This window comes from Oncorhynchus mykiss, chromosome 9, assembly GCF_057628025.1.
Source record: "Oncorhynchus mykiss isolate SJ-2025 chromosome 9, ASM5762802v1, whole genome shotgun sequence".
NCBI lineage: Eukaryota > Metazoa > Chordata > Actinopteri > Salmoniformes > Salmonidae > Oncorhynchus > Oncorhynchus mykiss.
This window is the reverse complement of record NC_143030.1, coordinates 64498844-64517041: the sequence shown is the minus strand read 5'-3', so window position 1 is coordinate 64517041 and position 18198 is coordinate 64498844. Positions and strand designations below refer to the sequence as shown.

Sequence of the window (18198 nt, the reverse complement as noted above, 5' to 3'; positions counted from 1 at the left end):
ATCCAACAAAAATCTATCTGTTTATTGACCGTCAGAATATACATTGATTAAGACATGAGAGGGCATCTACTCAACATCTTTGACCAATAATGACTCTGGTGAACACTAACTGAGATTCACATGAACTTTTATAGGCCTACACCGCTTTATCCTTTAACCAACAACAATAGTCCATGGGAACAATAACAATATCAGGGATCCCTCCCGAGTGACGCAGCGGTCTAAGACACTGTATCTCAGTGCTTGAGGTGTCACTACAGACACCCTGATTTGAATCCAGGCTGTAGCATAGATTGGAATATGTTCCGGGATTCTTCCAATGGCATTGAGGAGTACACCACATCAGTCACTGGCATTATCAATAAGTGCATCAAGGACGTCGTCCCCACAGTGACTGTACGTGCATACCCCAACCAGAAGCCATGGATTACAGGCAACATTTGCATCAAGCTAAAGGGTAGAGCTGCCGCTTTCAAGGAGCGGAACTCTAACCCGGAAGCCTATAAGAAATACCGCTATGCCCTCCGATGAACCATCCAACAGGCAAAGTGTCATTACAAGACTAAGATCGGATCGTACTACACCGGCTCCGACAATCGTCGGATGTGGCAGGGCTTGCAAACTATTACAGACTACAAAGGGAAGCACAGCCGAGAGCTCCCCAGTGACACGAGCCTACCAGACGAGCTAAATAACTTCTATGCTTGCTTTGAGACAAGTAACACTGAAACATGCATGAGAGCATCAGTTATTCCGGACAACTGTGTGATCACACTCTCCGCAGCCGATGTGAGTAAGACCTTCAAACAGGTCAACATTCACAAGGCCGCAGGGCCAGACGGATTACCAGGACGTGTACTCCGAGCATGCGCTGACCAATTGGCAAGTGTCTCCACTGACATTTTCAACCTCTCCCTGTCTGAGCCTGTAACACTAACATGTTTCAAGCAGACCACCATAGTCCTTGTGCACAAGAACACTAAGGTAACATGCCTAAATGACTACCGACACGTAGCACTCACATCTGTAGCCATGAAATGCTTTGAACGGCTCGTCATGGCTCACATCAACACCATCATCCCAGAAAACTTAGACCAACTCCAATTTGCATACTGCACCAACATATCCACAGATCATGCAATCTCTATTGCACTCCACACTGTAAAGGTTGACCGATTAATCGAAATGGCCGATTAATTAGGGCCGATTTCAAGTTTTCATAACAATCGGAAATCTGTATTTTTGGACACCGATTTGGCCTACTTTTTTTTTTTACACCTTTATTTCATCTTTATTTAACTTGGCAAGTCAGTTATGAACACATTCTTATTTTCAATGACGGCCTAGGAACGGTGGGTTAACTGCCTCGTTTAGGGGCAGAACGACAGACTTTTAACTTGTCAGCTTGGGGGATTCAATCTTGCAACCTTACAGTTAACTAATCCAACGCTCTATCCACCTGATTACATTGCACTCCACGAGGAGCCTGCCTGTTACACGAATGCAGTAGAAGCCAAGGTAAGTTGCTAGCTAGCATTAAACTTATCTTATAAAAAACAATCAATCAATCATAATCACTAGTTAACTACACATGGTTGATGATATCACTAGTTTATCTTGCGTGTCCTGCGTTGCATATAATCGATGCGGTGCGTATCGTTGCTCAAATGTGTACCTAACCATAAACATCAGTACCTTTCTTAAAATCAATACACAGAAGTATATATTTTTAAACCTGCATATTTAGCTAAAAGAAATCCAGGTTAGCAGGCAATATTAACCAGGTGAAATTGTGTCACTTCTCTTGCGTTCATTGCACGCAGAGTCAGTGTAAATGCAACAGTTTGGGCTGCCTAATTTGCCAGAATTTTATGTAATTATGACATAACATTGAAGGTTGTGCAATGTAATAGGAATATTTAGACTTATGGATGCCACCCATTAGATGAAATCCAGGAACGGTTCCGTAATTCACTGAAAGAATAAACGTCTTGTTTTCGAGATGATAGTTTCCAGATTCGACCATATTAATGACCTAAGGCTTGTATTTCTGTGTGTTATTATGTTATAACTAAGTCTATGATTTGATAGAGCAGTCTGACTGAGCGGTGGTAGGCAGCAGCAGGCTCGTAAGCATTCATTCAAACAGCACTTTCGTGTGTTTTGCCAGCAGCTCTTCGCAAGCACAGCGCTGTTTATAACTTCAAGCCTATCAACTCCCAAGATTAGGCTGGTGCAATCGATGTGAAATGGCTAGCTAGTTAGCGGGGTGCGCGTTAAACGTCACTCGCTCTGAGACTTGGAGTAGTTATTTCCCTTGCTCTGCATGGGTAACGCTGCTTCGAGGGTGGCAGTTGTCAATGTGTTCCTGGTTCGAGCCCAGGTAGGAGCGAGGAGATGGACGGAAGCTATACTGTTACACTGGCAATACTAAAGTGCCTATAAGAACATCCAATAGTCAAAGGTTAATGAAATACAAATGGTATAGAGAGAAATAGTCCTATAATTTCTATAATAACTACAACCTAAAACTTCTTACCTGGGAATATTGAAGACTCATGTTAAAAGGAACCACCAGCTTTTATATGTTCTCTTGTTCTGAGCAAGGAACTTAAACGTTAGCTTTCTTACATGGCACATATTGCACTTTCACTTTCTTCTCCAACACTTTGTTTTTGCATTATTTAAACCAAATTGAACATGTTTCATTATTTATTTGAGGCTAAATTGATTTTTATTGATGTATTATATTAAGTTAAAATAAGTGTTCATTCAGTATTGTTGTAATTGTCATTATTACAAATACATTTTTAAAATGGCCGATTAATCAGTATCGGCTTTTTTTGGTCCTCCAATAATCGGTATCATAAAATCATAAATCGGTCAACCTCTACCACACTGCCCTTTCACACTTGGACAAAAGGAACACCTATGAGAGAATGCTATTCATTGACTACAGCTCAGCGTTGAACACCATAGTGCCCTCAAAGCTCATCACTAAGCTAAGGAACCTGGGACTAAACACCTCCCTCTGCAACTGGATCCTGAACTTCCTGACGGGCCGGCCCCAGGTGGTAAGGGTAGGTAACAACACATACGCAACGCTGATCCTCAACATGGGGGCCCCTCTGGGGTGCGTGCTCAGCCCCCTCTTGTACTTCCTATTCACTCCTGACTGCACGGCCAGACACGACTCCAACACCATCATTAAGATTTGCTGATGACACAACAGTGGCAGGCCTAATCACCGATAATGATGAGACAGCCTATAGGGAGGAGGTTAGAGACCTGACCGTGTGGTGCAAGGACAACAATTAACAAGGAGATTATTGTGGACTACAGAAAAAGGAGGACCAAGCATGCCCCCATTCTCATCGAGGGGCTGTAGTGGAGCAGGTTGAGAGCTTCAAGTTTCTGGTGTCCACATCACCAACAAACTAACATGGTCCAAGCACACCAAGACAGTCGTGAAGAGGGCACGACAAAACCTATTCCCCCTCAGGAGACTGAAAATATTTGGCTCATCAAAAGGTTTTACAGCTGCACCATCGAGAACATCCTAATGGGTTGCACCACTACTCAGCCCCGGACCGCAGGGCACTACAGAGGGTAGTACGTAAGGCCCAGTACATCACCGGAGCCAAGCTTCCTGCCATCCAGGACCTCAATACCAGGCGGTGACAGAGGAAGGCCCTAGAAATTGTCAAAGACTCCAGCCACCCTAGTCATAAACTGTTCTCTCTGCTCCACACGGCAAGCAGTACCGGAGCGCCAAGTCTAGGTCCAAGAGGCTCCTAAATAGCTTCTACCCCACGCTGTAAGACTCCTGATCAGCTAATCAAATGGGTACCCAGACTATTTGGTCTACTACACCTGTTGTATTCGGTGCATGTGACAAATACAATTTAATTTGACCACAAGCAGCTGTGCTTGGGAGTCCAGTAGGGCGGTGCACAATTGGCCCAGCGTCGTCTGGGTTTTGTCAGTGTATGCAGTCATTGCAAATAAGAATGTTTATAACGGACTTGCCTAGCTAAATAAAAGCAAACAATCATCACTGGTGTTGTGTGTCTACTGTCCCTTTAATTAATATTTAAGCCCATTGTATTATGTCCACGAGGGTCTCAATAACTTTATAAATGCTGAACTTTAATTATAGGATTGCCCCCTTTTGATGGATACTATTCTCTGATGTTACTTCATGAAGAGCATAATAATTGTAATATTGTACCTGATAAGATCAATAAACTACCTACCTGTATTACTAACCACGTATCCATCCAGTCCTGTTTGAGTAGTCATACGGTATTTAAAAAAAAAAAAAATCACATCTATGGAAACAGGAAGTTTCGGTGCAATTCGATAAATGCAGACATAATTTGTTCGTTTGAAAAGCTGGGATCTTTTTGTATCAATGAACCGTATTACGTGAGAAATGGTGGTGGAAACACCTTTATGTAAATGCTGGCTGCAACCTCATATTGATATAGTAACTATCATATCAAACTACATTGAGTCACGCGATTATATGATGATCGATGCTTGACTGACGTTTAACACAAATATTTTTTAGCTCTTATCCATACTAATCTCATTATGCAGTCTAGACTACCCGCACAGTATCTGCCAGCTGTTGACAAGAGCGCAAATGCCAAGACGAGTAGGCACATTTGCTTTTTAACGCAACAATTTGTGAGAAAACTATGGGTAGGGTTGAAAATGCGATGGAAACACATGGAACTTTAGATTTTTATTCGGTACATGAAAACTTAAGCGAAAAAGTACATTTTGTGTGCACTACATCATCACCCACTGACTTTTATCAGCAACAAGTCCCTTTGCTGTGAACATTGTCTTCGTGGATTGTAGAATATTAGCATGAAAATCTCTCGCCAATTTGATGGAAACCTGGCTTGTGATAAACAAATAGTCAGAAGACTGGTCACCCTATGATATTTACTGCATGTTTGGTAAGATCACTAAAGGGGAACAGACAAACACTATACAAAAGATCCTGTACAGACCAAGATAGTGTAAAAGTACAATCAATGTAGTTCCATTACCCATACTGACAGTGTATGAATGGCAAACTCTATGACATTGCATTCTGAAACAAACATGGGTAATGCCTGCAGGGGGTGAGAACCATTGGAATATAGACACTATACATAAGTGTGAATGCATGATGCAATAATTATGATAGGAAAGGGGGAAGAAAAAAACCCATAAAAAGACATGACTATTGGTCAATTCTACTCTCCAACTAAGGACCAAAAGAGGTAGCCAATTCAAATTCTCCATTCAAGGGTTGTTAGCTTAAATGGTTGCAGGTTCTGGCGTGTGAATCCTTTCAGATGACATATGTTATTATTGTATTATGTTTTACACCCAATGACACTTATGAACTAAACATTTCCGGTATCTTAAAAAAATATATAAATAATTATATAGGACGCTAAATATCAGTGGTTGTCTCTGTCATGGCCAGGTGTGTGTTGACTAAAGTGACAGCTTGAAGGGCATACTACTTCAGGGATCTTGCTATAAGCTGCTGCAGTCACATGCATTTCCAGTGGAGCCCGTAAATAAATTGCTATACAAGTTACACATGCATAAAGCCCCCCCAAAAAACACCCAAGCAATATCTTAACATATTTCTTGGGTCAAGCTCTCTAAATCAATGGGGAGGTAAATTGACTGGTTGAACTTTATGTTTAGAACCTGATACGTTTTTCTTATCTAATTTATATCTTGCACTGAACAAAATCCACAAATACTTGCATAATCGCTGGAGGGTCCTCTCTATTACAAAAAGGCAGCACACAACATGTACACTCAATAAGATTATTTATGTTATTGTACAATCTGCATTTATAACAAATAATAAAAAAAGATTAGTATGATGTACAGTATTCAAATGATCAGGGCTGGACCGATGACTGCCTACCTAGTCTTCTCTAGTCCAACCAGAGCTCCAGTGATGGAAAGGGGAGGGGCCAGGGCCTGAGAATGGCGCATGTAGAAGTGATTGCATGTTTGTGGGTGTCTGCATTCGTGTGTTCGGCCACACGTACGTCCCTGTGTGTGCGCTTGAGTGTTGGCTGGCAAATTAATTAAAATAAGAAGGGAGGTGGTGGATGGGATGAAAGGATGAACGCAAACAAAAGAGGGAAAAGGAGAAGGAGAGTAGTAGCATGGGCTCAGTTGGTGTAGATCTGGCCCTCTGGTGGCTGGGGGAGCTTCATGTTCTCCTTGCACATCATGAGCCGCCTGAGCTCCTGCAGGACCACACGGATGCTGTAGGAGTTCTGCCACTTGGCCAGTGCAGACACTGCTCGTGTGTCAACCTGCAGGACAGGGAACAATGGAAGGAGAGAAACATTCCATTACACCTCAATCACGCACACTCACAAAACATGACTCAAATCTCTCTATATATTTTGTAGTAATATCATGGTTTGCTGAAGTACTGGTTAGTTGTGAACATATCCCAAAAATGATTCTCTACATAATCTGGTAAAAATAGTTCATTTTTGTATGGATATAAAATGTAAATATAAAAAGTCTACATAAATGCAACTTGTGGAATAGCCTATCCAACGGAACGTACATCTTATACGATCATGCATAACTACATTTAGTATGTTCAAGCAAAGTATTGCCTCTTATTGCATGTGACATTTGTCTGTACTGTAACCTAAACACAGTAGGCATTAGCCCTGCACTGAAATCCATATCTTATTATAGGAGCCAGGAGCAATTGAATCAGTCATTCACTTCAATAAACAATCAAATCCTTAAACATACATAAAAAAAATATCTACAACACAAATGAGACAGCCAATATTAACTTATACAATGGAAACATTTTGAAGGACAAACAGATTTACATACCACACCATTGGAGTTGTGCACACCATTCAAGTTTATCTTAGTTACAAATCTGACAAATGGTGGTGCCTCTGGATATCTGGGCCCACATTCAACCTTCAGACTGTACATCCTATTTTCATAGATTGTCTGAAAAATGACAAAGACATCAGTAAGAATGGGTTTAGCATTACGTTAATAGCTCCACCTTGCCCCTTTGATAGGCTAGCTCAGGGTTGTCAAACCCAGGCCGCATATATAATTCATTTTATTTCCACGCATTTGGAATTTTAAATGCTCCCCAACAGTCCAACTGTTAGCAAGCTGGACAGAGTAGTTTTGATTTGGTTTTAGCTATTTCAATATCGATTAAGATTGTCCCCCGCAAATGTACATTTATTGACAAAAAAAATAATGCATTCTTTGTTTTATAAAACCTGAGCGCCGTATGTTTGACACCCCTGGGGTAGGCGGAATTTTTGACATATTGATTACACCTGTCCAATCCTCTCAGACGTCCACAGTTGCCTAGCGGGGTAGGACCTAAGGGGTTGTTTCTGGACAAGGCCAGTGAGCCAAACTTGGTGGATTCCTGTGAATCAGAGTAGCCAACTCACCCTAGGAGGGCCAATGATCATCCCTCTCCATCTTGTTAAGGTCATGTCCTCATCATCTTCCAAGCCCCAGCTCACTGTCCCATCCCCCACACCTTTCTGGCCTTCTTCCAGCTCTTCAAGCAGCCGGAAGTTACGAGGAACCTTAACGCCTATCAGTGTGTGATACAAACAAGCACAAAACAGAAATGATTGAAATACCACACAAGACAAAGCAAACAGTACATCCCATTGGGTTTCAATATACACAGTGTACAAAACCATGTTCGGCTCTTTCCATGGACTGACCAGGTGAAAGATATCAATAAGGAATCATGTCACTTGTTAAATCCACTTAAAAATCAGTGTTGATGAAGGGGAGGAGACAGGTTAAAGGATTTTTAAGCCTTGAGACATGGATTGTGTATGTATGCCATTCAGAGTGTGAATGGGCAAGACAAAATATTTAAGTGCTTTTGAATGGGGTATTGCAGTAGGTGCCAGGTTTGAGTGTGCCAAGAACTACAATGCTGCTGTTTTTTTCACACAACAGTTTCCCGTGATTATCAATAATGGTCCACCACCCAAAGGACATCCAACCAACTTGACACAACTGTGGGAAGCTTTGGAATCAACATGGGCCAGCATCCCTCTGGAACACTTTTGAAACATTGTAGTCCATGCTCTGACAAATTGAGGCTGTTCTGGGGGCAAAAGGGGTTGCAACTCAATATTAGGAAGATGTTCCTAATGTTTTTTACACTCTGTGTATATGTCAGAAGTTACACACCATGGCAAACTTCGATTCTTCTATAGTGCCCTTTGAATACAATTTAGTGGTGGAAACAGAGCATCTATTATAGCCGCACTTGCCAGGGATTGACTGGTTTTTGCTGCTTGCAAGCCATGCAATATGAAGGATGGGCTAGCTTTGACAGTAAAACCAGTCGAGCGGGTCAGACCACCTGTCTGTGCCAAAACAGTTTGAAAGTGCCACTAACCAGCCATTGGTCACATCATCTGCCAATCACACCTGTACCTGTTCCATTGACCAACAGGCTAGCAGTAGCCAATAAGAGACTGCTATAAAGCCAGATTCCACTTCCTACCAGTCAGTTCCTTCAAGCAGCTCCAGAAAACAGCTGTTGTTCATAAACATCTGAACTGCACCCAACATCTGTCCATAAACCTGTAGATAGGTCTACAGAAGTTAGCTAGGTGGTGAGAGTTTTGCAAGAGACAAGATCAGCAATAACCCAGGGCAGATTTAGTGAGTCGACCCATTCACACTGAGCTTCTGGAAATAATCTGCTATATTCCCAGTCTAGATTATCTGGTAGTCTGATTGGGTATGTGTGTGGGATTTACCTGCCATTTTACCTTTACAACATACAGCTTGTTTTGAGTTTAGCAATAAAACGGATTGTTACTGTATAATTAGGCTTATTACAGCTGTGTAACACATCATTTATTTGTCTGTATTTATAGAGACCACTCTGCATCAATTACCCCACTATCACTGCCCAATGTAATTACAATAAAGCCCCTGACTATTTTGAAGAGTTTTTCAATTATTATTAAGTGTATAACTACTGTAGCTAGCTAATTCAAACGAACGTTACTGGCCTGTATTAGAGAGCAAATTGGAGGTGTGGATTGACGTAATGTGGACGGTAAACATAATCCGCATAAATGTGTGGGTAGCTAGTTAGCCAATTCTCGCTAGTTAACGTTTGCCATTTCAGTTCATTGTAGGCCCAAACGGGTCTGGCCTAAATTCAGATGAGTGAGCTAACGTTAGCTAAATAATTGAGCGCATTAGAAAGTCGATAGGGTCATCTTTCCCACGTACACTGGGTAGTTAGCTAACTAATACAAGTCAAATCAATGTGACTGACAATTTAGCTGAAGTTAGATCACGAAATCACTCCAGTAACAAATCGAGTCGTTATCTGACTAGTTGACTACGCTAGCAAACCAGCTAACTCGTTAGGTAGCTGCTATAACGTGTGCTGACAACATGCAACACACAAACCAGCCAGTTGGAGCTGTTCCTGCGACTAGCTAATAATGAACTAACGTTAGCTAGCTGGTCATTCTCTTGCCAGTGATGTAGTGGACGTAGAAGCTAGCTAACGGGCTAAAAACAACGCTTGATGAATGACGCGGCATTTGATCAGTCGACACAGGTTGACGAGCTCTTTTGCCATGTCAACGGAGTTAAATTTAGCATTAAATATATGGGTAACTATGCAAGGAGAAGTTTTCCAACGGAATTTGCCATGTCATGTTCAATACACTAGAACTTGCGAGACCAAAAGCCTTGTCAGATAGCAGGTGAGGGCTAACTTCGGTAGCTAGAGTTAGCCGCTAGCTAGCAGCTATGCAAAGCCATATTTTAGTAAAATAAGCACTACTTGAGCATTTCTGGAAAGTATCTTGGAACGTATATACACTATCAGCAAACGTTTATTTGAATGTTACGCGAAATTAGTAATGTGGTAGCTAGTCATTTATTTAGCTAAACCGTTTACCTGATCCGGCGGCGACCGCCATCTTGTCGCTTAGTAGCGGGAGCGCGCACGTAAGCATGGTTGGTTGCAGCATGGGAGCGGAGAGATGGGAACGCGCTTGCTCGGGGTAAATTGATCCACATACCTAGTATAAATGGATCCACAGATCAGATTTACCCACCCCAAATCCTAACCAAAAGGGCGATTAAACATTTCTAACCCCGGACCAGTGGTTAGGGGCAACTTGTTCCCAACACTCAATGGGGGGTGAGATATTTTTGATTTACCTAGAGACCACCTTGTGAAAAGTTTAATTCATAGATTTATCATGGTAGTTATTTTGACAATGGCATAGCTATATTTCGAAGAAATATAATAGCATAATACACTTAAAATGACAAAAAACAAATTGAAACTGTGTACAAATGATACTGGACCTTCAGTTTATTGACTGTGTCCAGCTCACTAATGAAAGCCCTAAATTCCCCTCAAAAAGACCACATTTTGACTGAGGAAATATAACCAATTTAGTGCGGCCCGCCGGACCTCGTTGAAGGAATGCACTCCCCGGGGCAAAATTAGTTTGACACCCCTGCGTTCTCATGGATGGTCTTTGTTAGATATGCTTCTAATAGCAATAATGAACACAACTAAGTACTACCTTGTTTTTTAAATTTAGTTTCTTTATAAATATAATCTAAATTGTAAGCCATAAGTAAGCCAACCATTTTGTGCCGATTAAACTAAATTTACATAAACTTAGCTAAGCAGAGAAGACAAGGCCAGCTTTTTAAAATGTCCAAGGAGCACTACAAATTTCATTCAGACAAACATGTCAGAAACACCTGAACAAATCAACAACCATTTATAACATGATTGATCTCATTCTTGACAACAAAAAAAAATAAGGGCATTAGGCAACATCTTCTCTTTTAACATTTAGACAAATCCCAATTGTACACTTTCAACAAGACCTTTAGCTAAATCCATTCATGAAAAAGCATTGTATTAAAGCAATTAGGTCATTAAAATAACTACTAAATCACACATTTACAGTGAGCAACAAAAGTATTGAGACAGTGGCATGTTTTGGCTCTGTACTCCAGCACATGATACAATGACTGAGGTTAAAGTACAGACTGTCAGCTGTAATATGAGGGTATTTGTATCCATAGCGGGTGAACCATATAGATTTTACGTCACTTTTGTACAGTCTCCATTTTAGAGGACCAAAAGTCTTAGGGCCAATTCACTTATGTGTATTAAAGTAGTCAGAAGTCAAATTTGTTGGATGCATTTGCTGTTTGGGTTGTGTTTCAGATAATTTTGTGGCCAATAGAAATTCATTGCAAATAATATTTTATTTTTGGAGTCACTTTTATTGTAAATATGTTCCTAAACATTCTAAATTAATGTGGATGCTACCATGTTTACAGATGATCCTGAATGAATTGTAAATAATGATGCGTGAGAAAGTTAGACACACAAATATCATACCCCCCCCCCCCCCATCCACCAAGCATCCACATTAATGTAGAAGTGTTTAGGAACAAAAAAAGGACACAATGTATTCCTATTGGGCACAATATTATATATATATAACACAACCAAAACGAACAGCAAATGCATCCAAAAGTTTGTAGAATCACAAGCTTGATGTAATCATTGTATGCTAGTAATATGGGACAAAATACTAAACTTTGGACTAATTCAATACACAAGTGAATTTGGGGGGACTATGTACAAAAAGTGCTGTAATTTCTAAACGGTTCACTCGATATAGATGAAGAAACTCTCAAATTAAAGCCAAATAGACAGTCTGCACTTTAACCTGTCATAGTATCATTTCAAATCCAAAGTGTTAGAGTACAGAGTCAAAACAACTAAATTGTCACAGTCCCAATACTTTGAGTGCTCACTGTACATTACATTAGGTGATCGCTTAGTACAAACTAACACGTCTTAATGTACTGTATCATATTACAACCCATCAGTTAAACCCTGTAACTTCAAATCTGCAATGGCATAACAAATTAAATCTTGCATATACCACAAATTTATCATGGGAAAAAAAATAAAGCAAGTTTGGTATTGGTCAATAGCAACATGATCTGAAAGACTTAAAACGCCCACACCAGTCCCCCTTTGAGCTGAAAGACGATGGCTAGAGATTACCCATGATGTTGCACAACGATTTAAGTCAAGTCTTAATTTTAGTCAAAGTATGATATATTTGGGCTTCAAGTGACAAATCCGAAATGCCCACTTTGTGCAAATCCGTAAGAATGCAGCGTCTTTTCCTATGATACGGCATACAAATTATTTTCAGGGCTGGGTTTTATTTGAATGTTACCACCCACCAGGATGGCATCGTTTATTAAATCAGAAACAGCTGCAAAGTTATTCCTCTTTGGGACTGATAGGACCCAAACAGTCTTGTGTCCACTTGGCCATCTGAGTCATGCAGAAAATGTAAATACAGGGTGAAAACTTGCATTTTTGCACCTCCACTTTTTCATCTTTTCAGAAAATGACCACAATCCATTGGATAATTCGTCAGTATTAGAAATCAAATCCAATTTTAAATTTGACCTTACAATGAAATGCTTACTTACAATCCCTAAACCAACAATGCAGTTCAAGAAAGAGTTAAGAAAAGATTTACAAAATACACTAAAATATAAATCACAATAAAATAAGTATAACAAGGCTATATACAGGGGGTAAGGGTACAGAGTCAATGTGCAGGGTGTGGTGGCTTATTTCTATATTTACCAAATGAGGAGAAACAAACTTCACACATCAGTCAGAGTTATACTTAAACTACATTTTTAATAATAATAAGAGCTTTGCAATAGCCTTCGACTTTCAATGATGAGCTATCTCTAATGAACCATTGAAAGTCACAACAGAAAAGTACAAATATCCTTTATAGCCAATATACACCCCTCTCAACCTACATGACGAACCACAGATTTTAGGAACACTTCACAAAGGGACTTTATAATTGAGAAAGGAGTATCCCTTAGCCAGATAACATTCGCTATAAATTATCATTCAGTTTGGTCCCTAAGACGAGGTTCTAATCTCATTCCAGGTACTTCATAGCACAGAACCATTACCTCATCCAATGGCATAACAAATGTTAACTCTAGATACTCCCATCTCAAGTAAGCCCCCTCATGACCCCATTCCTGGACAAGCTCACTGAGGGGAGTGAGCCTCTAGGTCATACACTATCCCAGAATAAGTACAACATCAGAGAGGACATTTTATTTATTTATTTTACCTTTATTTAACCAGGTAGGCAAGTTGAGAACAAGTTCTCATTTACAATTGCGACCTGGCCAAGATAAAGCAAAGCAGTTCGACAGATACGACGACACAGAGTTACACATGGAGTAAAACAAACATACAGTCAATAATACAATGTGAGCAAATGAGGTGAGAAGGGAGGTAAAGGCAAAAAAGGCCATGGTGGCAAGGTAAATACAATATAGCAAGTAAAACACTGGAATGGTAGTTTTGCAATGGAAGAATGTGCAAAGTAGAAATAAAAATAATGGGGTGCAAAGGAGCAAAATAAATAAATAAATGAAATACAGTTGGGAAAGAGGTAGTTGTTTGGGCTAAATTATAGGTGGGCTATGTACAGGTGCAGTAATCTGTGAGCTGCTCTGACAGTTGGTGCTTAAAGCTAGTGAGGGAGATAAGTGTTTCCAGTTTCAGAGATTTTTGTAGTTCGTTCCAGTCATTGGCAGCAGAGAACTGGAAAGAGAGGCGGCCAAAGAAAGAATAGGTTTTGGGGGTGACTAGAGAGATATACCTGCTGGAGCGTGTGCTACAGGTGGGAGATGCTATGGTTACCAGCGAGCTGAGATAAGGGGGGACTTTACCTAGCAGGGTCTTGTAGATGACATGGAGCCAGTGGGTTTGGCGACGAGTATGAAGCGAGGGCCAGCCAACGAGAGCGTACAGGTCGCAATGGTGGGTAGTATATGGGGCTTTGGTGACAAAACGGATTGCACTGTGATAGACTGCATACAATTTGTTGAGTAGGGTATTGGAGGCTATTTTGTAAATGACATCGCCAAAGTCGAGGATTGGTAGGATGGTCAGTTTTACAAGGATGCTTTGTTGCGAAATAGGAAGCCAATTCTAGATTTAACTTTGGATTCGAGATGTTTGATATGGGTCTAGAAGGAGAGTTTACAGTCTAACCAGACACCTAAGTATTTGTAGTTGTCCACGTATTCTAAGTCAGAGCCATCAAGAGTAGTGATGTTGGACAGGTGGGTAGGTGCAGGTAGCGATCGGTTGAAGAGCATGCATTTAGTTTTACTTGTATTTAAGAGCAATTGGAGGCCACGGAAGGAGAGTTGTATGGCATTGAAGCTTGCCTGGAGGGTTGTTAACACAGTGTCCAAAGAAGGGCAGGAAGTATACAGAATGGTGTCGTCTGCGTAGAGGTGGATCAGAGACTCACCAGCAGCAAGAGCGACATCATTGATGTATACAGAGAAGAGAGTCGGTCCAAGAATTGAACCCTGTGGCACCCCCATAGAGACTGCCAGAGGTCCGGACAACAGACCCTCCGATTTGACACCCTGAACTCTATCAGAGAAGTAGTTGGTGAACCAGGCGAGGCAATCATTTGAGAAACCAAGGCTGTTGAGTCTGCCGATGAGGATGTGGTGATTGACAGAGTCGAAAGCCTTGGCCAGATCAATGAATACGGCTGCACAGTAATGTTTCTTATCGATGGCGGTTAAGATATCGTTTAGGACCTTGAGCGTGGCTGAGGTGCACCCATGACCAGCTCTGAAACCAGATTGCATAGCAGAGAAGGTATGGTGAGATTCGAAATGGTTGGTAATCTGTTTGTTGACTTGGCTTTCGAAGACCTTAGAAAGGCATGGTAGGATAGATATAGGTCTGTAGCAGTTTGGGTCAAGAGTGTCCCCCCCTTTGAAGAGGGGGATGACCGCAGCTGCTTTCCAATCTTTGGGAATCTCAGACGACACGAAAGAGAGGTTGAACAGGCTAGTAATAGGGGTGGCAACAATTTCGGCAGATAATTTTAGAAAGAAAGGGTCCAGATTGTCTAGCCCGGCTGATTTGTAGGGGTCCAGATTTTGCAGCTCTTTCAGAACATCAGCTGAATGGATTTGGGAGAAGGAGAAATGGGGAAGGCTTGGGCGAGTTGCTGTTAGGGGTGCAGTGCTGTTGACAGGGGTTGACAGGGGTAGGAGTAGCCAGGTGGAAAGCATGGCCAGCAGTAGAAAAATGCTTATTGAAATTTTCAATTATGGTGGATTTATCAGTGGTGACAGTGTTTCTTATCTTCAGTGCAGTGGGCAGCTGGGAGGAGGTGTTTTTATTCTCCATACAGTGTCCCAGAACTTTGAGTTAGTGTTGCAAGAAGCAAATTTCTGCTTGAAAAAGCTAGCCTTGGCTTTTCTAACTGCCTGTGTATAATGGTTTCTAGCTTCCCTGAACAGCTGCATATCACGGGGGCTGTTCGATGCTAATGCAGAACGCCATAGGATGTTTTTGTGTTGGTTAAGGGCAGTCAGGTCTGGGGAGAACCAAGGGCTATATCTGTTCCTGGTTCTACATTTCTTGAATGGGGCATGTTTATTTAAGATGGTTAGGAAGGCATTTTTAAAAAATATCCAGGCATCCTCTACTGACGGGATGAGGTCAATATCCTTCCAGGATACCCCGGCCAGGTCGATTAGAAAGGCCTGCTCGCTGAAGTGTTTCAGGGAGCGTTTTACAGTGATGAGAGGAGGTCGTTTGACCACTGACCCATTACGGATGCAGGCAATGAGGCAGTGATCGCTGAGATCTTGGTTGAAGACAGCAGAGGTGTATTTAGAGGGGAAGTTGGTTAGGATGATATCTATGAGGGTGCCCGTGTTTAAGGCTTTGGGGAGGTCCCTGGTAGGTTCATTGATAATTTGTGTGAGATTGAGGGCATCAAGTTTAGATTGTAGGATGGCTGGGGTGTTAAGCATGTTCCAGTTTAGGTCGCCTAGCAGCACGAGCTCTGAAGATAGATGGGGGGCAATCAGTTCACATATGGTGTCCAGAGCACAGCTGGGGGCAGAGGGTGGTCTATAGCAGGTGGCAACAGTGAGAGACTTGTTTTTAGAGAGGTGGATTTTTAAAAGTAGAAGTTCAAATTGTTTGGGTACAGACCTGGATAGTAGGACAGAACTCTGCAGGCTATCTTTGCAGTAGATTGCAACACCGCCCCCTTTGGCAGTTCTATCTTGTCTGAAAATGTTGTAGTTTGGAATTAAAATGTCTGAATTTTTGGTGGTCTTCCTAAGCCAGGATTCAGACACAGCTAGAACATCCGGGTTGGCAGAGTGTGCTAAAGCAGTGAATAGAACAAACTTAGGGAGGAGGCTTCTAATGTTAACATGCATGAAACCAAGGCTATTACGGTTACAGAAGTCGTCAAAAGAGAGCGCCTGGGGAATAGGAGTGGAGCTAGGCACTGCAGGGCCTGGATTCACCTCTACATCGCCAGAGGAACATAGGAGGAGTAGAATACAGGTGCGGCTAAAAGCAATAAGAATTGGTCGTCTAGAACGTCTGGAACAGAGAGTAAAAGGAGGTTTCTGGGGGCGATAAAATAGCATCAAGGTATAATGTACAGACAAAGGTAAGGTAGGATGTGAATACAGTGGAGGTAAACCTAAGTATTGAGTGATGAAGAGAGAGATATCGTCTCTAGAAACATATTGAAACCAGGAGATGTCATTGCATGTGTGGGTGGTGGAACTAATAGGTTGGATAAGGTATAGTGAGCAGGACTAGAGGCTCTACAGTGAAATAAGCCAATAAACACTAACCAGAACAGCAATGGACAAGACGTATTGACATTAAGGAGAGGCATGCTTAGTCGAGTGATCAAAGGGTCCAGTGAGTGGAGAGGTTGGTTGAGGGTCACGGCGATTTAGACAGCTAGCCAGGCCATCGGTAGCAAGCTAGCATAGGATGGAGGTATGTTGTTAGCCACTTCTTGCGTTCGGTCAGTAGATTAGTGGGGTTCCGTGTGGTAGAGGGGATTAATCCAAATCACACAACAACAACAAAAATAAGAACAATAGATATAGATTATAGAGGCCCGAGAAGAAAACATAACAATAAAAATAAATAAATTGTCTGATTGTCTATTCAGATAGCAGCCGGTAAGACAGCTAATGGTTAGCGGGCCGCAGATGGGCGTTCAGGTAACGTCGCGACGGAGGAGCCAGCCGGATCTCCTTCAGGTAGATAACGTCGGCAGTCCAGTTGTGAAGGCCCGGTGGGGCTCCGCGTAGGCAGTAAAACGGGTCCGGATAGGTGACTGCAGCCCAGGAGTGAATGATGGAACTCAGGAGTGATTGACGGAGCTGGCTAGCACCGGAATAATTGATGTTTGCTCCGGAATCGACGAAAGCCGATTGTCACACGGATAGCAGCTAGCTAGCTGTGAGATCCGGGTATGAATGTCCAGAGAGCAGTTGAAATCCAGGGACATGGAGAGAAAAATTGGTCCGGTATGTTCCGTTCCGAGCCGCGCTGCGCCGTACAAAACTGGCGATAGATTTGAGCTAAAGGATAGCTGATGACCACAAACCGTGGTTAGCTGAATACTAACGATTTGCCAGTAAAGAAGCTAACTAGCTTCTGATTAGCTTCTGGATTAGCTTCTGGGCTAGCTCCTGGCTAGCTTCTGGCTAGTTTCTGGCTAGCTTCTTGGAGTTTCTGGCTAGCTTCTTGGAGGATTACAGATCTGAGGTAAATAATACTTTTTTATAAATATAAATTGGTGAGGCGGGTTGCAGGAGAGTGTTTTGAAGATGAGTTGATGGAAAATGAAAATAAAATGTATGTGAAAAAAGTTGTCAATATATATATATATATATATATATATATATATATATATATATATATATATACATACATATACACACACACACACACACACAGGACACGACAAGACGAGGACAAAAGACGTCTGAACTGCTATGCGATCTTGGAGTTGATATAATGGTGGAGTGTTTTCTTAACCCACTAAAAATCTGAGCGAGAAGTGCTATTTGAAATCACTACTACATTGCAGTACTTTCTCAAATCCTCATCTTACTCTATATTTCTGATCTCCTTTCTTGAGGTGTAACACTGAAGCCATTGTCACCATAAGGGACCGTCAATCATTTAAT

General features: G+C 41.6%; 1 protein-coding gene across 2 annotated transcripts; it reads right to left on the bottom strand.

Annotated features, from left to right (window-relative positions):
• Nucleotides 1-4737: 4737 nt before the first annotated feature.
• Nucleotides 4738-10106, bottom strand: LOC110532530 (ubiquitin-conjugating enzyme E2 variant 1). 2 transcript variants are annotated; one of them, XM_021616513.3, is made up of 4 exons: nucleotides 9998-10105; nucleotides 7488-7636; nucleotides 6895-7020; nucleotides 4738-6347 (listed from the first exon to the last, which is right to left on the bottom strand). In XM_021616513.3, the coding sequence occupies exons 1-4, from the start codon at nucleotides 10068-10070 to the stop codon at nucleotides 6201-6203; spliced, it is 495 nt and encodes a 164-aa protein (XP_021472188.1). In that variant the 5' UTR covers nucleotides 10071-10105; the 3' UTR covers nucleotides 4738-6200. The 2 variants fall into 2 exon arrangements, with proteins under 2 accessions (XP_021472188.1, XP_021472191.1); XM_021616516.3 differs by lacking the exon at nucleotides 6895-7020 and having other exon boundaries at nucleotides 9998-10106.
• Between the last annotated feature and the right edge of the window lie 8092 nt (nucleotides 10107-18198).

Excerpts from the sequence above, each read along its gene's own strand:
- LOC110532530 (XM_021616513.3), bottom strand. The coding sequence starts at position 10,070 with ATGCTGCAACCAACCATGCTTACGTGCGCGCTCCCGCTACTAAGCGAC. Across the intron at positions 7,021-7,487 it reads TGATCATTGGCCCTCCTAGG|ACAATCTATGAAAATAGGAT; the intron begins GTGAGTTGGCTA and ends GTCATTTTTCAG. Across the intron at positions 6,348-6,894 it reads TGCACAACTCCAATGGTGTG|GTTGACACACGAGCAGTGTC; the intron begins GTATGTAAATCT and ends CCTGTCCTGCAG.